Raw genomic sequence first — 24,501 nt, 5'->3', positions numbered from 1 at the left:
CAACAAGATATGAAGTGAGTAGAAAAGTGCCAGAAGACAATAGAGAATAAACATTTTTTTCGCGGCGGTGGTGGGGTTTGAACCTGCGACCTTATTGGTACGACAACTCCGCCTGGCAGGTGAGAGCGTGGCTCTACCGTGTGAGCTATCCACGAACACAAAAATATTCGTTTCAAACCCAAAGTCATTTCTAGATCCCAACATAAGTGCCTGCTCCACTCACTTTTCTGAATTAAAAATTCACCCCACCCCGTGTGGTCTCCGGGGTCCCTCAACTGAGAGGGAAAAGAATTGAGCCACCGTAAGCTCATGCGTGTCGTAGAAGGCGACTAAAAGAGCCATTCTGGTTTGGTGGTAACCAACGAAAAACCACCCGACTGGTGAGAGAAAAATGGAGAGACACAGTGGCTCCACAGACCCCACACCCCAGCCCTTTTTATGAGAATGGCTTCATTCACCCATTTTGCTATTTTTCTTGTCCTGGCATCATCCCCAAACTTTTTCTCCCCCCAAATCCCAAGAACGTAGTATATAAAAGATGTTTTGAGGAATGACGGTTTCAGTTTAAAGAGAGCAAGGGAAGGCGATGGCATAGCACAAATCCCACCCCCTTTTACCATATTTGAGCTATGATTTCCATTCCATACCCCATTTCCCCAATGATTCCAAATTTCCCTTCCTTATCAAAATTGAGTTGCCAGGACAGAGAGAGAGAGAAAGAACGGAGGAAAACAAGCCTTCTTAACTGTCTTCTATCCCCCAGTATCTCTATACCCTGTACCGTTGAAATAGGTTCAACGAGGAGATATTCCTTTCCAAATCCTGCACAGCAGGCACCTTTCTGCTGAGGGTGCGCAGTTCCGAGAGGACCCCGATAAGGAGGAGCTATTGATCCTGGAGGCTGAGGGGGGTTCACCTTGCGAGGTGTTTCTACCCCAACACTCCTCTTTGGCTTGACGCTTCTCTAAAGACGGGTGGGTAGCCTACCTTGTAGATGGCCCGAGCTACCCAACGCAGAGATGCCAAATCTATTTTTTGGCACTCCCCTCCATTTAGGCAAAGAGATTGGAAGGACTAGATTTAAAACCATATCTAGTTCCTGTCCCCATGAAATTTCTTTTTAATCATGGTTTGTCATCTCTGAATCAGCAGTCAGTCTTTGTGCAACGCAAAGATTAGGGTCAATCCGAGAGAAAGGCCTGGAGGCGGGACGTCCCCCAACTCCACCCCTCGAGTCCTTTTTTTTTTTTTTTTTTCCCAAGGACCATGAAAGGACAAGAGGAGGCCAGACTTGAGGAGTATAGCTTCGGTGAGTGCCTTACCCCCCAAGTGTGGGACTGAGCCGTGCTAGTGGGCACAATATAGCCGGGTTGAATAAAAACTTATAAATATCATGGCCAAAAACAATAAAAACTCTCCCCTTAAAGCCCCACCCCAGACAGGTAAAAAAAGAAAGATAACTGCCCCGATGACTCTTGATGACTTACCAGGAATGGCAACCCCAAAATTCTCGCCGTTCCTGGTAATTCAACCGAATGAGGAAAACATCAAACTGAACACTTTGAGTATCTTCACCATCAGCAAGGCACTCAAAGCAAATGGCGCCGGTACACCAAAGGCAGTGAACAGGAACAACTCTGGCACTTTAATGATACAAGTGCAGGGTCGACAAGAGAGTGAGAACCTCTTGAAATGTACCAGATTCTCTGACATCCCAGTCACCGTTGAGGCTCACAGGAGCCTCAATAGGTCAAAAGGTGTCATAAGAAGCAGAGATCTGGTAGGCTGTTCGGAGCAGGAGATGGTTGAGGAACTGGAGGGTGTTGTCGAAGCTCGGCGGGTTAGCATCCGCCGCGGCGACAGCACAATCCAGACCAACACCTGGATCCTGACTTTTGACAGCCCGAGACCCCCGTCGAGAATAAGAATTGAATACCTCGACTTGGAGGTTCGGCCTTACGTCCCGAACCCCATGAGATGTTTTAACTGCCACCGGTACGGCCATACGAAAACAAACTGCCGCCGTAAAGCTACATGCCCCCGCTGCGGCAAAGAAGACCACAATGAGGAAAACTGCAAAGTGGACCCTTGTTGTCTGAACTGCCAAGGCAAGCATGCAGCACATTCGAAAGATTGTCCTAAGTGGCAAGAAGAAAAGGCAATCTTGACATACAGAGCCACTTACGGCGGTACGTTTGCTCAGGCAAAAGCAGTGATCTGCCCCCCTCGGCAGGTCGCTGCTTCTGCCAAGAGTTATGCAGAAGTTGCCAGGGCTGCTGGTAATAACCAAAACAGCCATGGCAAAATCACACAGACTAGAAAAGACAGTCCTCAAAAGAAAAAGCCATCAAGACCTAAAAACAAGGTCGCAAATGTGTCAAAAAATCTTTTTGACACATTGGAGGTTCAAGATATGGAACCTGCAGCCCCCTCCACATCCACCTCCAAGGCGACCTCCACCCCCCCTCCTTCCCCAAACAAAAAAATTCTCCCCCTCATGGGCGTGGATGTTGGACCCACCCCCCATCTCCATTCCCGTGAGCCCTCTCTATCCACCCAAAAACAAAACTCCACCCCTTCCCAGAATATGGAGCCACCAACACCAGTCGGGGATCCACAAATCCCCCTGAGGGGCCTCAAAGCCCCAAAAAATCTAAGAACCCAGAGGGACCTAAAAATCCCAAGGGTTCAAAAAAACTCAGCCCTAAAAAAACCGAGAGGCCCTCCACAGGGCCTCCTTCTCCTATGGAAGTCTCTCCTCCTAGGAGAATAAAAGTAAAAGGGTTGAAGGCAGGCATACTGCCTAACCTCCCCACAAAAAATTAGGATACCTAGTCAGACAAGATTAATTTCCTGGAACATCAGAGGGATCAGATCAAATAGAACAGAATTGGACCTCCTCCTCCAGAGGAATCCTGATGTAGTCTGTCTGCAGGAAACAAAATTACCAGCAGACGACTACACAGTAAAAGGATATACGGCCAATCATCTGATTCACTCTGATGGCCAGATAGCGTGTGGGGGAGTTTCGATTCTCACGAAGAAGAGCACCCCCCACCGCTTGATACCAATGAAAACAAATCTACAGGCAATAGCAGTGAGAGTGACATTGCACAGACCAATCACCATCTGCTCTGTGTACATCCCACCAGATCATCGCCTCCAGTCTGCCGAGCTAGAGGGAGTTCTAAACCAACTCCCCCCTCCCTATGTGATAATGGGAGATTTCAATGCTCACAGTCCTCTCTGGGGAAACACAGACACAAACCAGAGGGGAAAGGCAGTGGAGGCTTTCATAATGAAAATGGATGTATACTTGGCAAACGGTCTCGAGGCAACACGGGTAAATATTCACAATCTTACCACGTCTGCCATCGATCTCACTTTCTGTGATCCTACATTAGCTCCAGATCTCTCCTGGACTGTGATCGATGACGATCACGGCTCTGACCATTTTCCAGTCTGCCTCGACATCACCCCGACTTCAAGGGCCCCACAGCCCAAACGTTGGAGTGTACGGCGAGCAGATTGGGAAACTTTCTCACAGAGTGTCACAGACTCCTTACGACAGAGGTGGACAGCTATGACAAATTCAAAAATATTTTAACAAATATCTGCAGCTCGACAATACCAACAACCTCTGGTAGACCGAGAAAACACAATCCCTGGTTTTCAGAGGAATGTCGAGCGGCCCTACGGGAGAAGAAAAAAGCATACAGGAAAGCGATGAGATTCCCAATCCCTGAGAATTTCGCAACATTTAGGAAACTACGAGCAAAGTGTAGGAAGATCTTCCGAGAAAACAAACGGAGATCCTTCCAAAACTTTGTCTCAAAAATAAATAGCCAGACACCCCTGAATAGGGTGTGGAAGATGTTACGGAAACTGAAGGGATCCGATAGTGATTCACTAAATCACTTGACACGTCCCGATGGATCCGTGGCTGAAACAGAACAAGAAATTGCCAACACTCTGGCCGAGAGGCTGGCGCACAGCTCCTCGTCTGCACACCACACACCACAATTTCTGCGCCATAAACAAAACGCAGAAAACACACCAATAAACTTTACATCTACAAACACCGAAGACTACAACAAACCATTTACACTTGAGGAGTTGGGTGCCTGCCTCCGTGACACAAATGTCACAGCACCGGGTCCTGACAACATCAGTTATGAAATACTCCGACATCTTCCACAAGATAGTCTGGTTGTCCTTTTGAATATCTATAACAAGATATGGACAACACAGACTTTTCCACCTAGTTGGAATCTGGCCACCGTGATTCCAATCCCAAAACCTGGGAAAGACCATTCGGACGCTTCAAACTACCGACCAATCTCCCTCACCAGCTGCCTATGCAAGCTGATGGAGAAAATGGTCAACAAGCGTCTGATGTTCTACTTGGAACACAACAACTCCCTCTCCGACCTCCAATGTGGCTTTCGAAAGAACAGATCAACTGTTGATCACCTTGTTCGACTAGAGAGCTTCATTCGTGAGGCCTTTGCCAAAGGTGAGCACTTGGTAGCAATCTTCTTTGACCTTGAGAAGGCCTTTGACACAACTTGGAAATTCGGAATCCTCAAAGATCTGCACAATCTTGGTCTGCGAGGAAACCTTCCAATGTTTGTCAGAGCATTTTTAAACAACAGATCCTTTCAGGTCAAAGCAGGATCCACCTTTTCTGATCCATTTGATCAGGAAGAGGGAGTTCCACAGGGTAGCATTCTGTCTCCCATTCTATTTGAGATTAAAATAAACTCAATAGTGAATGCAATGAGACAAAATGTTGACTGTTCCTTATATGTTGATGACTTTCTTGTATGCTATCGAAGTAAATCGAGTATGGACATCATTGAGAGACAGTTACAACTCCAACTAAACAAACTGTCGGAGTGGGCAAATCTCAATGGTTTCTCCTTCTCCCCATCAAAAACAGTAGCTGTCCACTTCTGCCGAAAAACGCACCTGCATTAGACAGCCTGACCTTTATCTCAACAATTCCAGAATTGAGGTAAAGGACGAAGCCCGATTCCTGGGTTTGATCTTTGATAGGAAACTAAATTTCCTCGCCCATATCAAAGATCTCAGACTGCGATGCATGAAAGCAATGAGAATAATGAGAGTTCTGTCGAGCATGGAATGGGGTTCGGACACAAACACTCTTCTAAAGATATACCGAACCCTTATTCGATCAAAACTGGACTACGCATCTTTTGTATACGGCTCTGCAAAACCATCCTACTTAGGCATGCTGGACCCAATTCATCATCAGGGACTGTGCTTGGCACTCGGGGTTTTCCGCACTTCTCCAGTGGCAAGCCTTTATGCTGAGGCAGATGAGCCACCTCTCCATCTCAGGAGGAAAAAACTGGCTCTCCAGTATGTTACTAAGGTCACATCGCTGCACGACAACCCAGCACACAAACATGTACACTACACGGATAGGACACTAGAAGAAAAATTTCGCAAGCACCCAAAAATGACACCACCATTAGGTAGCAGAATAAAAAAAGACATCGCAGACATGAACATCAGTCTAGATAGGATACATCCATACGTCCAGGCAAAGACACCACCATGGTCCATACATAGACCAAACATAAATTTGGACCTAACAAAACTGGAAAAATCACAAACAGACCCACATATTTACAAACAGACACTAAAAGCAATATTACAAACATACAAAATCCATACTCACATATTTACGGATGGTTCAAAGAGCGCAGATGCAGTAGGATGTGCCTATCACTCATCGGAAGGCACAGGATCACTTCGCCTGAATAGAAATGTTTCGATCTTTACAGCGGAATCGAGAGCAATCCTAAATGCTCTCCGTTTGGCTGAGAGATCGAATAAAAATAAATTCTTGATCTTGTCTGACTCGCTGTCCGTACTTAAGGGGATCTCAAATTTTTATTGCACCGATCCAAGACTCATAAGTATCTTGGAAGGTGCAAATAAATTATTTATTAAGAAAAAGAAAGTTAGTTTTCTCTGGGTACCTAGTCATGTGGGTATCCAGGGGAACGAAGAAGCGGATCGACTGGCAAAAGAGGCGGTGAGCCAAGAATTACAAGAGGGCAGTAAAATCCCACACGCGGATTTAAAGATCAATATAAAAAAACATGTCCGAAAGGAATGGGAACGATCCTGGAGTCGAGATGTACATAACAAATTAAAACAAATTAAAAGTGACCTCGGCCCCAGACCCAACTCGGGGCTAAAAAGAAGAGACGAGGTAAAAATAACTCGACTCCGGATCGGACATACTGCCCTCACTCACCGTTTCCTTCTGGAGAGGGATGAAAAACCCTTCTGCAGAACATGTAACTGTGACCTGACAGTTCAACACATTTTAATTGAATGTACAGAATTAGAACAGATAAGGTCACAACATTATGATAACAGAGACTTGAAGTCTCTGTTCCAGTCGGTCGATCCGCTTACAATTTTAAAATATCTGCAGGAATGTGAACTCCTGCAGAAATTGTAAATAGATATTTTTACTCAACAAACATGTAACTATTATGATTTTATAAAGATTTTATTACAACAGTACACGTTTTGATCAGCTATGGCCCCTCAGGGCCGATAAAAGATTGATAAAAAACAGAAACGGGCGCTTAAATGACCTAAATAGTGTCGAAAGCGCCGTTAAACACCTAAAAACAAACAAACAAACAAAAATTCACCCCATACACCGGAGCATACTCAATGTCTCAATCGTTTCTATGTTATATGTTTGTGATGAGAATATTGGCTATTAAGCTTAACTGCTGGTCAAAATTACTTCGCGATGGTGGTGAACGAATCGGCGATCTCAAGAAGTGGGTGAGAGAGGGATCTAGAAATGACTTTGGGTTTGAAACGAATATTTTTGTGTTCGTGGATAGCTCACACGGTAGAGCCACGCTCTCACCTGCCAGGCGGAGTTGTCGTACCAATAAGGTCGCAGGTTCAAACCCCACCACCGCCGCGAAAAAAATTTTTATTCTCTATTGTCTTCTGGCACTTTTCTACTCACTTCATATCTAGTTCTCAGTAAACGATGATGTAATTTAGGTCATACTCTATTTTTGGGCATATCATCCGGGCATGAGGAACTGCGCATGCTAAATGAACCACATCCGCCATCTTCTGTTTGTTGTGTATTTGATACTCGGTCCAGATTAGTTATAACATAGAGATCGTAGCCTGATGAGTGACAACTTGAAAACAGCAAATTTGAATTAATTTCACCCTCTTATCCCACCCACCGAAAGCTCACATGTAAGGTACTTTTGTGTGTAAAAATCAAAGTTTTTGGTTCACAGATAGTGACCCAGTTTACATGAGGTTGACTCACGATTTGAACTCGTACGAGGCCAATCTACTGGACATGTTGAGGCCACTCCAGCTCCAATGACCCAGTCGAGGACACAGCGTTTGCTGTGTTTCAACACTCGCGAGAAACTTTTAATACCTAATGTGTCAAATTAAATTGTGTTAGTTTACGTAGTACTGAAAGGTTCATTTGTTCTTAATTAGTTTGGAGGTTTTTTTCAGTTGCTTACTTGTTAATTGGAGAAAAATAACGCTGAAGTGACTGGTTGAAGTTGAAGTTGGGAAATGGAAGTGTAGACCCGGAGGTGGCAAAGTCTACTAAGTTCCAAGTCGTCTTCCACCCTTTTAAAATAGAAATTGCAGATTCTCATCAAACCGTACCTACCGATTTAAGACCAATTCAAGAATAACGCGTAAGATTACAAACAAAACAAACCCTAAATAAAAATAGGCCACTATCTGAATCTGGCCATCCAAGTGTATGAGTAGTGATGTAAATGTATGGTTCCCCACTCGAGTGGTGAATGCCCACTTGTCACTTGTTGTACTCGTTCAACCATCGACATTAAGACAGTAAATCATCTCCCTGTTTTGTACTGATACTGATCGTTATTTCTTTTCTTCTTTGGTTCACGTTTGAGTGTATTCCTCATAATGAATGGAATCCTGTGCTGGTGTCTGGATGAGTCTTTTAGGTGATCTCAAACTCCTACTCATTGACGATATGCTCTTGGAATCTACATCTGTTCTCTATTTGAACCAATTCCCCCTTGTCTTACTCTTTCTTGGTTGCTTAGATTGCAATTCTAGAACTAATTTTACTATCCCAATTTATTCCTTTTTACTGGTGCTGTGATATGACCTACAAATGTGATGCTAGCGCCGTAAAACCATGACAATCAATCTAACAAAACAATTACCAGAGTTGACCAGTTTATTTTAGTCCTAATAGTGGGTTTATTAATCTCCTTCTCATTTTTGAAATAGTCCATGCACAGTTATAGCAAGGGGTGGAGAGGCTTTGCCCCTGTGCTATAACTATAACCTCAAGATTAAGAGTTGTTCATTGTTCTCATGATTGAGATAAAAGAAGGAACATCATCTGCTCACAATATTGGCATTCAGTTGTAAGACTAAGAGCGAGTATTTGCAGTTGGAAAATTGTCAGGTTTGGTACCAAGATGAGATTTTGCTCTATTTTTGCTTGAGCTTATTGCCGGGTTCCATTGTTTCATTTACACCATTAATTCTGCGAAAGAAACATTCTCTGATGATACTCTTGTCATTTCACAGCTTATGATGATGGGCAGGTGACCTAAGCCATTTTTTTCACTGTTGAGCTATCTGGATGGGCAGATCATAGCAGACTGCTATTTTCTGATTCCATCTGTCACCATGAAAAGGTCCCAATCATGCATTTCAATCAGTCAACCGTCATGAATAATTCCATTGCAAAACTTGTTGAATCTTAATTTATTTAAAAGATATATGTGGGTAAAAATTTCTCTTAATCCTGGACACCATATTTAACTTCTTAAAAATTCCAATCTTGTATCAGCTGAAAAAAAAACCCCAAAAACTTTTTTTTAAAGGATTTATTTTTCGTCTGATTTCATGAAATGCAGTTACTATAAATACTGGTAGATAAAAACTAATTAGCCTTGTTATTCAGTTATTGCACACTGATTTATTAATTTTAATTTTTTTAATTTTTTTAATTTTATATTTGTCAACAGAAGCTGATATGGGAGCATTCTTAGATAAGCCAAAGACTGAAAAGCATAATGAAGGTGGGGTTGGTAATAAGTTGCGCTATGGCCTCAGTAGTATGCAGGGATGGCGTGTGGAAATGGAGGATGCACATACTGCTGTCGTCAGCATTCCTCACAACCATTTAAAAGATTGGTCTTTCTTCGCAGTTTTTGATGGCCATGCTGGGGCAAGGGTTTCTGCAATGTGTGCTGAGGAACTGCTTGACCATATAACTGAAAATGAAGATTTCAAAGGGAAACCAGACATGACTGATGGAACTGAAGTTCAACCTTCAATTGAGGATGTACGAGGCGGCATCAAAACTGGCTTTTTAAGGTTAGATGAAAAAATGAGAAGCATGCCAGAAGTTGTCAGCGGAGAAGACAAAAGTGGTTCCACTGCTGTGTGCTCTATCGTGTCACCAAGACATATCTTTTTTGCCAACTGTGGAGATTCAAGAGCAGTTCTTTGTCGAAATGGGAGGTGTGCATTCGCAACCACAGATCATAAGCCAGTGAATCCTCTTGAAAAGGAGCGTATTCAAAATGCTGGAGGTAGTGTTATGATTCAACGAGTAAATGGATCGCTTGCTGTTTCAAGAGCCTTGGGAGATTTTGAGTACAAAAATGTTGAGGGCAAAGGGCCTTGCGAGCAACTTGTTTCACCTGAACCAGAAATTTTTGTTGAAGAGCGCAACACGGATGATCAATTCATGGTTTTGGCTTGTGATGGCATATGGGATGTTATGTCAAATGATGAACTCTGTGGTTTCATAGAACATAGGATGAAGGTATCCTCAAGTCTAGAAGAAATCTGTAATCAAGTAGTCGACACATGTTTAAATAAGGTGAGGATGTCAAATTTTTTTGTAATTTAGTTAACTGCTTATGGAAATTACTGGAAAGCTAAGTACAGACTGAATTAGATTTGAAATTTTTGCTTTTCTTTTTATTTGAGTTTGATCATAGGTGGTGTTACATTGTTTAGATAGCATCAAGTGAACTCATATTCAGTGGATGGTCATGTTTGACAAACTGCAACTGATATAATTATAATATCTATTATATTATTTCCTTCATTTTCTTTTGTATTCATTCCAAACTTTCAACGAAAAGTTATATAAACTATCAACTTATTTAAAATCATTTGGGTTAAACATTTAGAAAATAATTGCCATTGACACCCCCGGAAAAGTAAAATGTACTTTTGCTCTGTATTCTACAGATGCTTTCTGATTTCCATTCAATGTGTAATGGATTGTGTTTCCCATTCTTTTGTTTGCTATTATATAATATTCACATCACTTCCATTTAGAATTTCCATTTCCATTTGTTGTTCTGTAAACTTATTTTCGACCATGAACGGGTCCTTGAAGTTCTTATTGACTCATTTTGAATAATACTCGTCAGCATTAGAGTCTGTGGTTGGCATTATTGGGCTGTCACAAGGATTCTCATGTGCTTGAGTTTGGTTATAAGCCATTTTCCTTATATAACCTGGCATTTTATCCAACTTTCCCAAACCAATCACCAAGTCTTATAATTTTTTAAAATTTCCTTATTCACCTTTGACCTGTTCATCTAGAAAAACAAATCTAGCATAAGTTAATGATCCGTGGCCATTATGTAGTTGCAACTTTTATAGTCGTGAGACTAATTACTTAACTTTTAAAAAAATGTAAATTTTAATTTCACTTAGCACCTTAATATTATTATTGGTCAGTATTTTGATAAAGAGTGTTTATCTTTTGGAAAGTTCTTTGCAAGTAACCAGCATCCTGTCCAATTGCTGTATAAGAATAGGAAATATTAGAAACTGGGACAATCTCCAGCTACATATGGAACTTAAGTTCTGAAGGACTACTTTACTATATTGTTAATGGAGTTGTCAAAGTCAAACAAAATTTAATTGTCTTTCCATGTTCTCTGATTTGGCATCCTCCATAATGCAGCAATGTGGTCTTGTGGTATGACAGTTCAGTTCAGCCTTCAGTTCAGAAGTTCCTGGGTTTGAGTCCCACTCTGAGTGATGCATAGTTGAGTCCTTGGAAAAAGGTCTTTACTCACATTGTCATCGCTCTTGGGTGTAAAATTAGTACCTGGCCATTAACAGCGTTGTCTGTCTGAAAAATCGTAATATTGCCTAACAGGCGTCATGTCATGTCTTGTCCTACAAGCTTATTGTTGCTGTTGGTAGAGACCCCTTGTAAAGCTGTTATATGTGGATATTGCGCTATATGAAAGCTCCAATGTTTTTGGGTTTTTGTATTGTTTAAAAGTACTTTATATTATTTTTGGAAGGAGTTCTTAAATGTGGTCTGTTTGCCGTTGCTTACCATTCCCCCCCCCACCCCCCCTTTGGTTGGATAATTCTTGCTGTCACTTCTCTCAGCTTGTCCCATATAATGTATATTTCTGTCCTCATTACAGTACAGCAGGAAGCGACTTGGTTCTTTCATTCTTTCCTTGATTTTCTTCAACACTAACAACAGAAGACAGAAGAGTGTTTTAGGCTTTAACATTGAGTTTCATCTTCATTTTCTTTGCTCTGGTTTAATCTAAATAGTGCATTAAACATTCTACTATAACAAACACTGGAGAAGGGGGTAGGGGTTGAGGGTAGGCTGTGTGGTTTTAAAAGTCTAACCTTTCTGCGTGCCAAAAAAAACCCCAAATACAAAACTTTTTATGGGTTTATCTTTTTGTGAGATGATTTTTTACTTTCTATGCTATAAATAATATTGAGCTGGTGCTGGTGAAATTTGAATTTATATTCTTTAATAGTAAATTATCCTTTCGCAGCCATCAAATGGTAACTAATCGGGCCTTTGTGTTGCTTACACCATTTTACTTTTTTAAAATTTACAATGGAAAATCATATGGCTTCAAAACATTTTTTTTTTTTCCAAAGTGGTTATACCATCAATGTTGTAATAACGTTTTTGTTTTTTTATCTCATTGTATTTCAGGGCAGCAGAGATAACATGAGTATTGTATTAATAGCATTTGAAGGAGCACCGTCCGTATCAGATGAAGCAGTCAGAAAAGATAAAGAACTAGATGACAAAATTGAGACAAAAGTCAAAGGTATTGTTATTTCAATAGGGAAATCTGTCATGAAAGAGATTCTTGAAAAATTTTCATAGCCTCCTTTTTAGCTTGTTCTGTGTAATTGCTTTGTGTAAAATACTTCCTCCTTTTTAGCCTGTTCTGTGTAATAACTTGGTGTAAAACATCTCTCAAGCAATGTCTTTCAGAACAAATTGCATCACGTGAATTTTCTTCCAATTTTCTATGAAAACAAGAGCTATAAATTGAGTTGATATCTCTTGCTTTGGAGACGAGACAATCTGATTTGTCTTGATCCGTTGACAACATCTCAATGTTTATGAAAAACAATACTGATTCTAACTACAGTATTTGCTTTGTAATAGACTCGTTCATGGCTCTAATACCATGATTACACAATGATAAACTTGGCAGTTATCAGTTATCCTGAAACAAACAAGCTCATAAAAAAGCAAATACAAATACATTGCTGGGAATGTTTTAAAAAAAAAAAATTTAGGGGGGTAGCGTGTTTTTTTTTTTCTACGAGTGGAAATTTTATTTAATGTGCAGCTACTATTGACTCATTCAGGTACTTTCAGCCTGGGAAGGGAAGACTTGCTATGCTGAGCTCCCTAGCTATTTTCAGGACAGTTGCCTTTTTCAGTCTTTCTTTTACTCATGATAACCTCAAGAATTGGGATATCATGCGGTGTACATTGTACATTTTGTGGTAAAAGCTGTGCTGTGTTTTGTATTATCCATCATGTGTGAGATTATTAAGAAAATGGCATAAGATACCCCAAATGACCTTTAAAATATGTTAATGTGATATTTTCAATCGTTTAAAAATTGATATCTTTTGTTTAGCTTTGAATTATAAGAAATAAGAAAAACTACGTCAATTCAAGTAAATTTTATTTTTCTTTTCCAAAAAATGCAGAAATTCTGAAAAGGGAACCTCTAGAAAATCATGACTTTGGATACGTGTTACATACTGTAGCAGAAGAATTACATGACCAGTTTCCTCCAGGAGGTGGATTCCAGAGCAAGTAAGTGAACTGTTTCAAAACTATAAGCATAACTTTTTTTGAGTATTTAAATTGATGATTGAAAGGGGGTGATCTGATGGTGCTGTGATTGGTTGTTTGCCCTTGAATCAGAGGATTATGTTATAAACTCTGTCCGAGGCTGCAGGGTAAAAAAATTTTTAATGTCTTTTATTTTTTTTGCAGTCCCTGACTGAGAAGGAAACAGTCATATGTATAGTTTTTGGGAGATGATATTTTTCACATGTAAATCATCTGTTATAATGTACTGTAATATTTTTTTTGTTATGTTTTTTAAAGCATTGACTGTATTCATCGTGTTGGGATCATGTGCTTGTGTCTGTATAAGTGGATATACATGTTCCCTATTTGAACCATTCCCCTTTGTCTTACTTATTGTCAATGGGGTTTTAATAAATCTAGACTTTTTTGACTATCCCATTTTCGATATTTCTATTGGCGCTAAAATTACTTAAACATGTGGCACGCGCTGTAAAGCCCTTAAAAATAAGCAAAAACATAAGTACACAATGTCTTTTTACTGGAGTCCAGTGTTCAGATAGTGGTTGGTCGATGTGTTTGCATAAAAGTTTGGTAAATTTTTGTCCCCTGAATTGGCACTCCTCATTATTATTATTATTCCAATCTTCCCTTGGAATAGACCCTAGAGACAAATTTCCCCTCTGGGATGACTAAAGGGAATTTATTTTATTTATTATCAATTTTATTGATTTATTTATTTTTATTAAAGTTTTAAAACTAAATGTGAAGTATAGTATGTTCTGACTGAAGAGAAATTTGAAGTTCCTGTGTTACCATTAAATCTTTGTTCACATTCCATAGATTGGTTTAGAAATGTGACCCCTAGCCTCAAAATTGCTTTCATTTAGAAGTGAACCAGATGCCAAAATAGAAAGCTGAGATCAAATTTATACTCTTAATTGAAGAGAATAAGTATATTTTCTTAACCTACAAACAACCAAGATTTCTCCTTTCTGCTCATTTTGACTTTAAATTTCCTTTTTGAAAAATGTTTCACTCCGACATAACACCAGTTTGAGGCACAAAAAGGAAAAGTTAATGAGATGGTTGTGGGTTTTTAAAATGATCCTTGTATGGATTTTTAAAAAAAGTAAACTCAAATAAAACCGTTTTAGTGCTATTTTAGACAGTTTTTTATGGTGCTTTTTAAAAAGTGAATTCTCATCACAATTTATATTAGAGTTGTTGATCATATTATTGATAGTATTTTGATTTTGTTTAATAGATAAGCTCTGTTCAAGTTTTGAATTTGATTTGCTGTTCTTTTTTGTTTTGTTTTTTTACTTGAGAAATTAATGTTTTGTCTTACAGAAAATCTGTTATTGAAAGTGTTTACCAAAAACTCCGGCCATTTGAAGATCAAGATGTAAGTATTAATCCTTTGAAGTCTTTTTAAGTTAAGGGGAAGGGAAGGCCTGGATGCTTCTTTTGGGCACCCAGCCATGTGGGTACCAAGGGAAGGGACCAGTGGATATCACTGGCCGAAGCTACAAGTGGGTCAGGAAATGTTGCATCCAGACTTTATCCTGGAGAACATAACTTTTTCTTTTGGATATAATTGGCAAAACTCAGTTGGCTTATTCAAGGAAGTTGAGATAATGAAATTCAATCTTGATGAAATTAATTTTAACCTTTGTTTTATAACCTTTGAGGAGGCCAGGATCAAAGGGTTATAAGTCACATTTTTTTATTCAGAGAAAACTGCAATTTTGTGTCATTAATTTAGTGATTTAAAGAGGGTAATAAGTGTCTAATTTGCCTCATAGAACAAGACCCAGAGTAGTTTAAAACTTCAATTTTTTCTGATGATTTTAAGATGTCCATCAGATTACTTGAGAGTATTGATTTATTGTCTAGAGACTTAGTACCTGTTGATCCCGTCTTTCTCGTTTATATACAAAGATTCATGCAATTTTGAAATAAAAATGGAAAAGGCCCTCTAGATAAAAAGGTTAGCTTTTTTAATGGAATTGTTTCATAGTGGTCTGGTTATAGTGTAATTAACACAGCTAGGTCTGCATTATCCACATTTGATATTGGCTATGATCCCCTTGGGGCACTTCATGAATGGAGTATGGAATTTGCACCCTAGTCGTTCTAAAAATATATCAGTATTGGATAATTCCATTGTTTTAGACTATCTGAGATCTCTCTCGTCCGGGCCAGCTGAATTTGTTTATGATCGGAGCTAAACTTTTTCTGTTCTGTGCTCTTGTGATCGGGCATCAATGCCAAACTTTTTATGCAATGTCAATTGGTAAGGAATGTATGACTTTTGGGAGAATAAAGCCATATTTGCTTACACACAACTCCTCTTCAAACACTTGACACTTACATTTCATTCGTTTCGTGAAGACAGACATTTGTGGGAAGTAACATTTAAGAGCTTATTTGAATGTAATTAACCTTTTAGGACTACAAATAGACTATTCATTAGCACCCTAAATTCTCATTCAATGGTTTCTAAGGAAACAAGGTAGATTCGTGTCATTCTTACTAAATCTTTATAATTGCCTAAATAGTAGAAACATTGTTTGGAGCATTGTTTGTTTTTAATGGGGTTATCTTTTCCATGAATGACTTGCTAATTTGGAATTCCCTCTATATCAAAGGAATGACAGCCATTCTTCATGTAACAACACTCGTTATTTTAATTACATTGTCAATTATCGTTTTCCTCTTTCAGATTGGTCTTATTTATTTTAAAACACTTGTCTTTGGTTGATTGAAGAGTTTTTATTAAAATCTTTTCGAGCTCATTTACAGCTCTATTTTAGCAGTATTTACAGTCCATATGGGTCACAATGTATCCGTTTTTCTACTTTATTTTCAGGACGATATGGCATGATTGACTGGCTTGTCTTTAAAAGTATATGGTGACAAGTTAGAGCAGCAACAACGATGAAGTTAAATGGGAAAGATGGACATTAAAATGGAATCAAAGATTGGTAGTAGAGCAATAAGACCTTTCCACTGAAGTCAAAACCTTAATGTTGTAGAGGAAGAAGAACCACACATAAGTTCAATCTATACATTTGAAACAAAAGAATGATACAAAAATCCAGATACAACTAACCTGTTATGTCATGTGGGCTTATCCTGGGTTCTGGTTTAAGTTATCTTTTACTTTCATTAATCAAAAAAGAACGGAACAGAGAGTAGTAGTTCACCACAAAAAGGACTGATCTCATATGATAAAGAGAGTGCAAATACTCGTATATTATTTGCAAGCCTACAAATCCTATACGAGCATCATATGTCAATGAAATGAAAATAAATAGCAACAAGAAAACACCCATACAAGTTGTCTGTTGTCTTGGGCAGGGTGGAGCTGTCTTCCACAGAAACCCACTTCATCCATTTTCCTTTTGTTTTAGTTTCATTGTTATATTTTCATCAAATTGTTTCTTAATTTAATTTTTTTTTTTTAAATTCCATTTATTTTCTTCTCTTCTTTTTCATTGTAAAATTCATCCCTTTATGACTGTGAAGCGAATAATTCTGAATGATTTTTGAAAGTGTTTGAAAAGCTGTGGGATGTTGCGTTTGTATAAAAGTCGTTAGTTTGACAGTGTTGATTATATTTATGATAAGGACTGATTTAAATGCTGATAATGTTAAAATAAAGGATAAATGATTTTTTTTCACCTTTTTTTTTTTTACTCTTGAGTGCAAAGTATTCATAACTGTTAAAAAAGAAAATTGAATTGATAATTTTGTATGTATGTCACATAGAATATATTATATTATCCTTTTCAGCTGTTGTCTTTTAGTTTATATAAATGATACTTTACCGTAATTTCTTGAATATTATTATAGTATAAGAATGTCTTATGAATTTTGTATCTATTTGAGGTTTACCTAATGCACTCTAGTTCTGTGATTAAGGTAATCTTTTATGGTGATAGTAAGAAAGTAAAATCACTTTTCAGTCATTGGATATTGAATTACTGAATATTTAAATTGTATTTCAATGATATAACTCAGGTTGAACGTAACATTGTTTGATTTTGAGTGCTTGAGCTTGTATAGATTTCTTGGTTCGTTAACTTAGGTAATTAACTGTTGTTTATTATGATGAAAAGAATCAATTTTATCCAACAATTCATTTAATTAATCAAGCTATGTTTTTGTTCTGAACACTTATATGGATGGCTACATAAATTAAAGCATAGATGACTTGTTGGTTCATAATATAAATAAAATGTTTTGACTATTTTTGTATAAACTGTGTTATTTATCAAGTCATCAATCTTTTTTTTTTTTTTCTTATTCCTTCTTTATAATTGTCCTTTAACACAGTTTAGGTAAATCATTCTTGGCTCTCATGATCTGCCTTCTTGTGCAACAACAACAATAATAATAATTTCTTAAAAAGGAGACGAAGGGAAAAAAATAGTTTACCTCATCTACTTAATCAGATTTTTTGTTGTTGTCATCAATAATGAACGAATAGACGCTGAATGTAATCTAAAGTATAAATGAATTCTACTTCTATATAAATGATAGTTTCATCTTCTTGTGATGTTGAGGGCAAATGGAGGAATCTGAGCTAATAGGCTTATGTTTTCCTCTTTCATTCCAACCAACTGTTAAAACTACCACAGATAATCTATGTTTTTGAACTGTTGATTTGATTTATAGCAATACATACATGAACTCAACTGTAGCTTGAAATATTTCTTCACTTAATAAGTTAACGATTGTCATCTGGGATGACTTGGGCCATTTATTGATTTATGTTCGTGAAAGCTTATTCATGGAAAAGTAATGTATTTTCTCTTATTTTAATGTCAAAATTGGCCGTAGTGATCCCAATGATGGTATATGACTGAATCCTTAGGTTATTCAGAATTTGTAGTACCATTTCTCTGCTGAAACATTTAGAAAGGGATTTGATTTCTAATGCAAATCAATCTTGGTAATTATCATGATTCGAGCCCTGTGTGTATTGTCAAGGATTAAAGAAAATTATAAAATCCAGTTCTAAATCATCATACTCATAACTTCTCTTTCTACTGAAGCTAGTACTTGCATGATGAAGAAGTTTCACACTCATACTAAAGGTAAAAACAAAGAGAAAGCGCTATATTCCAATATGAATTTTGCTATTTAAGTCTGTTTGGAGACTTTATTGAAAGCTACGGAAAATACCAATGTCGGTACCAGATAGTAAGTGTATCGAGTGGGGTGATTCCAGTTCTGATAAACAAGTGAAACCAGACAGTTGACAGCTATAGAAAGATGTCATATCAAACAATGTGGAGTTTGATTGGTTCTTGAGTAGACAATCATAATGACCATTGAAGACATTATTTAATTTCCAATCTCAGGAGGGCCTGGGTGGGGTCTTCTGACCTCCCATGGTGGGCAGGAGGTCACATGCTGTGTCTTCTATCCCCCTTTATCTTTTTTCATAGTTGCTTTCAGTCTTTGTCTTGGAATGGGATTACTTGGTTTGTCCTGTCCTTGGCTGGGAGTGAAATAGCTCCAAACTATCTCAGGATTGCGGGAAACACTTGCTCCCTGATTTTTGGAGGGTGTGGTGGTGGCGGTGACCTCTTGTCACTTTGCTGTTCTTTCTCCTCATTTCCTTTTTCATCTTTGCTTTGGAACGAGATCATTAAGATTTGGTGTTGCCTGGGGTGCTGAGAGTTGGAGGACTCTTCTCGTGATGGGAAATGATATTTATCTCTCTATCCCTGAGTGGGGTATTTTGACCTCCCATGGTGAGCAGGAGGTCACTATGTCTCTTTTAGTTTTATGAGTTGCTTTCTGTCTTTGTCTTGCACTGGAATTACTTGGTTTTGCTTAGCAGTTTTGGAAAGTTGTATTAATTCTCCTTATAAATATAAATCATATCTGTTATTTACTGATTGTTATATTTTTTGTTTTGGACATATTTTGTAAACATTTGAGTGTATTCCTCTTTGTGGGATCCAGTGCTGGTATCTGAGACTTTTAATTTTAAGTGATCTCAAATTTAGTACATTGATGATATGCTCTTGGAATCTACATCTGTTCCCTTTTGGTACCAATTCCCCTTTGTCTCACTTTTTTTTTTGGTAGCTTTAATTGTAATGCTAGAATTTTTTTTGGACTACCGTCAACTGGGGTAACTTTGCCTAAAGTGGAAACTTCGCTTTTGAATTTTCAACCAATAAGAGACTGTTTAGTTTTGGAGCAATTGTTTCCTTTGATAAAAGTCTTTTAATGGGTTCAGTAACTGCAACATAGCTGGGATTATTCAAAATGCTCCAAATTCACAGAGGCAAAGCTTGTCCTTGAGACAAAGTTACCCCAGTTGGCGGTTTCCCATTTTCTTCCGTTTTACTGATATGATCTAATGGTGTTACAAACTCTGTAAAAACAAACATCTCTCTCTATCACATGTGAGTTTGTACATGAATACACATTTGTATCCTTTTGGTATGTATTTTAGAGGTCCATACAGCTCAATTGGTGGAAAGTATTTTGTGATGGACTGACCACTGACATCCTATCCAAAGTCTAACTAGCAATTGGTGCGACATTAAAGCTATAGAAACCAGGATGAACTCCATTTGTGTTAACATACTACCCACTCCTACAAAGAAAATTAAGCAAAAGAAATCGTAGAATCTAATAAATTTGTTTTTTTAGAGTACAGTCTATTTTGACTGGTAGATTTATATAGTACCCAACGTCTGATGGTCATTACACACCTGCTGTTCGAAATGTCAGTTAATCAGTTAAACTGACACATATGCCATCCACATCACACAATTAGACAGCAAAACATTCACTTGTGTGTAAAGATAGCAGAACGCATGGATGACGGATGATCTGAACGTTTATTCTTGTAGTTTTATAGAGGATTTCACTCAAATGTGGGAACAAGGAATTAAAAAAGATGGTTCTTTGAAGTTTACATTAATCTAAATTTATTGTTGGTCGCTTTTTTAAATATTAAACTTAATGGATTGATTTATTAAGTCAAGTAATAATAACGGTAACAACAGCTGCCTCCCAACCACTTTCAAAATCAAAGACTAAAACAAACTGCAGCAACGGGCAATACATAGAAGTAGAATTAACACTGTTAATAACAGTTGCACCGATGACAGAGTTGGAGAAGATATTGAAAAAGAAAGTGATGATGATGATAATTAGATTTTTGTGATAATAATATACAAGGAGATAAATATTTGATTCTTAAATTGACAAAATCTAAAATTCCACATTCCTGTTGACTTTAATGTTAAAATTTTTTTAATTTTTTTATCATATCTGACATAATACCAGTTTGAGATGATGGCTCACATTGCGATTTATTTTTTCCCTTTGTCAAAAAGAGCAATTTGGACTAAAAATTGGATCTTAAAAAAGAGCAGCGGGGACATACATATCTTTTCTGTTCTGACCAGGTACAGACAATGTTGTTTCAAATTGGGACACAATTTACCTTAGTAAATAGAGGTGTTTCAAAGAAAGTTGTTAATTATCAAACGTTATCTTTAGTCTTTAGCCTTCAATTTCAATGTGTTTTTACTTCTTTATTGCACCGTGACTCACTTTTGGTGGATCCTTTGACATTCACAAGTCTGCCAGAGCTCATATTCACATGTCTCCTTTTACTAATTTACAACTCATTTCTTTTTCAATTTTCATAATAAATACCTCCTCAGAAATGAAATCAAGTACTTTAGCCTTAAATAATAACACTAAAATGATTAATAATTAGCATTGGAGACATCAACGGTTGCAAGAATTTTGAAAAATTACAAACAGGCTTCTTTGAACATAATGAGAAAGAGTTGCTGTGTCAGAAAAGGGAAAACTAAGTCAAGTGTTACACATTTTAAAATGTCAAGTCATGAACTAAATATCACAGGCTCTCAATTTCTTCTACAGTAAGAAGGCGTCTCCATGAAGCAGTTTGTGTGCATATCGCCCCTCCAAGAAACAACTGCTCAGTTCAGCAATGATGAAAAAGAATTATGTCTGGGCAAAACAAATGAGTGATTTTTAGTGATGAAACTTTTTTAAATTCAAGGCCATAATGTAATAAAATTTGTTACCGAAAAGATTAGAAACGAAAACGATATTTAAAGTGTAAAATGTTGACAAAAGATAATATTTTACAGGTCATTTGGTTTGTCTGGGGGCCCCGTGAATTGTGTAAATGGAATGATGAATTTGGAAAATTACATTGCAATCCTTTCGACACTTTTAGGTCATTTCAGCGCCTGTAAAAGGGAAGAAAGTGGGATGGATTTACAGATGAAAGCACACAAGAAAAAGTAAGATAAAGGGAACATGTAGATTTCAAGCGCAAGCTACGTTTTCTCGGTTAGAAATCACCTTAGTCTCCTCAACCTGACACAAGCACAGGATCCCAGTAAGTCTAAGAGGAATACACTCAAAGCATTTGTTTAATCTAACAAATATAACAATACATAACAGTAGAGATGATTTATAAGGAAAAAAGCATCTCCCAAAACTTAGATTTGACTGTTTCCCTCTCAGATAAGGGAAAGGACAGAATCAATAGTCCGAATCGGTCTACGGAAAAAATAAAGGATGACAGGTGCATTCTTCAATCATAAGTCAAAACAAGCAACAATCACACGTTTCTCTACCCCTCGTCACACACTTACGGGTATTCTCTGATTTGTTGAGTTCTTTCCACTGATGACAGTCTGCTGTGATGTATCTCAGGCATTCTAAATCCTTTTAGCATCTCAGTTCATGTGTTTCATCGAGGTGCTTGTTGTAGTGTATATGTTTGTTGTGGGTCTGCTTTATGTTTGTTTGTCCGCTTGGTGTAGTTCCTCTGTGGGTAGATCCATCTGTGTAAATATGTATCCAGTTGTCTGGGTATTCTTCTATTGTCTTCATTGCTAATGTTTGTATATCTGATTTGTTTTTATTTCTTGTTTCTTCTATGACTGAGGTTAGTCGTTATTTTTGGAAGTTTTAGTTCGATGTATGGAGGTTTTTGAATATATGTAATTGATTTTTATGTTTTCTGAGAGTCTGTTTGGATGGTTTTCATCTTTTCGTTTATATCTTTCAACCATTTCTAGCACTGCTGATTCTCAGCACAGTCCAAGTGGTTCAACATCCTTCTGTGGGTGTCAATCTCAGGGCACTGGAGATGAAGCGAAGGGCTTGATTTTGTGCTCTATCCAGGGTTTTATTTGTGTTTTTACTTTGTTTTTGTTTTTTTTTTTTTTTTTAAGGGTTTTACGGCGCTTGCAACACATTTAGGTTATATCAGCGCCAGTAAAAAGGAAGAAAATGGGATAGTAAAAAGTTCTAGAATTATACAATTAAAGCACCCAAGAAAAAGTAAGACAAAGGGGAACTGAGAACAAATAGGGATCAGATGTAGATTCCAAGAGCATACCACCAATGTACTTAGTTTGAAATCACCTACAAGTCTCATCCAGACACAAGCACAAAATCCAACAAAGAGGAACACACTCAAATGCTTACATTATACATTTAAAATAGAAATAATTGTAACTTTATTCAGTTGACAAAATTACTTTTAGGGTAACAACTGCAAAATAACAATAAATAACAAAATGTTACTAAAGCTCGCAACACAACATATTAACAATGTATAACACTACATAGCTCCCGCCAGAGCTTTTGTTCATTGTCATAAATCCAGCCGATCAGGGGGTTTGGATAATCGTCCCCTTTCAGTGCGTTTGGATTCGGTCTGCAACGTTTCCTCATCAGGAAAGATCATACGTTTCTCCTGGTTGGTTGCACCCGTTTTACTCTCTCCCATGTTCTGTGCTTTCTTCGGTCTTCCCGTTCGTGGTGGTTCATGTACCTGAACAGGTTGATCAATGTCACAGTGTGCGGGTTTTAGTCTGTCGATTGAGACTGAGTCTTCTTTGTTTCCTACTTGTAGTTTGAAAACTTTGTCACCGGTTTCTAGAACTCTATACGGTCCTGTGTACGGAGCCTGGAGTGGTCTTCGATGTCCATCATGACGTATGAACACGTATTTAGCTTTGCTGATGTCCCGTGGTACGAAGCTTGTTGCTTTTTTATGCGTGGACGGAGGAACTGGACGAAGTTGACCCACTTTCTCACGGAGGTTTTTCAACATTTCAGGAGTATTGGTGTTGGGATCCGGACCAGGTACTGTAATAGGTGCCCCATATACGAGTTCTGCCGACGAGGTATCGAGGTCTTTTTTTGGGGCGGTACGTATACCTAACATCACCCAGGGAAGTTGATCAATCCAGTTTGGTCCTTCTAGTTTCGCTCGAATGGCTTCCTTCATGCGGCGGTGGAAACGTTCAACCAATCCATTTGCTTGGGGATGGTAAGCTGTTGTTTGTTTGATTTGAGTACCAAGGAGTGTGCACATGTTTGACCACAACTGTGAAGTGAACTGTGGTCCTCGGTCTGATGAAATGTTCTCTGGTACTCCGAATCTAGCAACCCAGTGTGCGATGAATGCTCGTGCTATTTCTTCTGTGTCAGTACTGGTAATGGGTATTGCTTCAGGCCATCTGATAAATCTGTCCACCATCGTAAGCAGATATGTATAACCACGTGAGGGGGGCAGTGGTCCAACCAAATCGATGTTGACATGGCTGAAACGTCTGCTGGGTTTTTCATATTCTCCCAGGGGCGCCCTCGTATGTCTGTGTACTTTTGCCCTTTGGCATGATGTGCAGGTCTTTGCCCATGCATTGATCTGTTTGGTCATTCCCTTCCATACCATTTTCTGTGAAATTAGTGGGCGGGTAGCTCTGATTCCTGGATGTGAAAGACCATGGATGGCGTCGAACATCTTTCGTTGCCATGATTTGGGAACCACTGGCCGTGCTCTTCCGGTCGATATGTCACAGAGAACTGTAGTGCCATTAGTCCCGTAAGAAATGTCTTTCAGTTGCAGGGATGTTTCTGAGGTGCGTAGTGATTGGATCTCCTCATCATTCAATTGAGCTGTTGCCATGGCCTCATAATCTATTCCCTCAGAAATCGCACTGAGACCGAGTCGTCTGAGGTGTCGTGTTCTACTGTTGTTCTTGACAACGCATCAGCTTCTGGATTGTCTTTTCCTGATATGTGTTGGATATCAGTTGAGAATTCTGAGATGGCAGATAGTTGTCGTTGTTGGCGTGCGGACCATGGTTCTGAAACCTTGTTCATTGCAAATGTTAGTGGTTTATGATCCGTGAAAATGGTGAATATTCGTCCTTCCAAGAAGTAACGGAAATGCCGAACGCCACAGTGGACAGCCGGAGCTCCCGATCAAAAGCGCT

The 24,501-nt window shown here is 38.4% G+C and overlaps 1 protein-coding gene across 4 annotated transcripts; it reads left to right on the top strand.

The window, feature by feature from the left end:
* The first annotated feature begins 7,087 nt into the window (after positions 1–7,087).
* Positions 7,088–17,891, top strand: LOC144980240 (protein phosphatase 1B-like). 4 transcript variants are annotated; one of them, XM_078927866.1, is made up of 6 exons: positions 7,088–7,283; positions 9,069–9,931; positions 12,053–12,170; positions 13,075–13,183; positions 14,534–14,588; positions 16,056–17,891. In XM_078927866.1, the coding sequence occupies exons 2-6, from the start codon at positions 9,077–9,079 to the stop codon at positions 16,068–16,070; spliced, it is 1,152 nt and encodes a 383-aa protein (XP_078783992.1). In that variant the 5' UTR covers positions 7,088–7,283; positions 9,069–9,076; the 3' UTR covers positions 16,071–17,891. The 4 variants fall into 4 exon arrangements, with proteins under 4 accessions (XP_078783992.1, XP_078783982.1, XP_078784008.1 ...); XM_078927856.1 differs by having other exon boundaries at positions 7,101–7,278; XM_078927882.1 differs by lacking the exon at positions 7,088–7,283 and adding an exon at positions 7,384–7,745.
* Positions 17,892–24,501: the final 6,610 nt, after the last annotated feature.

The sequence above is a fragment of the Berghia stephanieae genome, chromosome 1 (genome assembly GCF_034508935.2).
Source record: "Berghia stephanieae isolate SIO BIC M18660-M18661 chromosome 1, UCSD_Bste_1.3, whole genome shotgun sequence".
Lineage (NCBI taxonomy): Eukaryota > Metazoa > Mollusca > Gastropoda > Nudibranchia > Aeolidiidae > Berghia > Berghia stephanieae.
The sequence above is the reverse complement of the archived record's forward strand: the minus strand, read 5'-3'. Positions and strand labels throughout refer to the sequence as shown.

What these genes read in the sequence shown, in the direction of transcription:
- LOC144980240 (XM_078927866.1), top strand. Translation starts at nt 9,077, where the DNA reads ATGGGAGCATTCTTAGATAAGCCAAAGACTGAAAAGCATAATGAAGGT. An exon ending in AATTGAGACAAAAGTCAAAG is followed by an intron (nt 12,171 to 13,074) that starts GTATTGTTATTT and finishes CAAAAAATGCAG; the next exon opens with AAATTCTGAAAAGGGAACCT. An exon ending in GGAGGTGGATTCCAGAGCAA is followed by an intron (nt 13,184 to 14,533) that starts GTAAGTGAACTG and finishes TTTGTCTTACAG; the next exon opens with AAAATCTGTTATTGAAAGTG.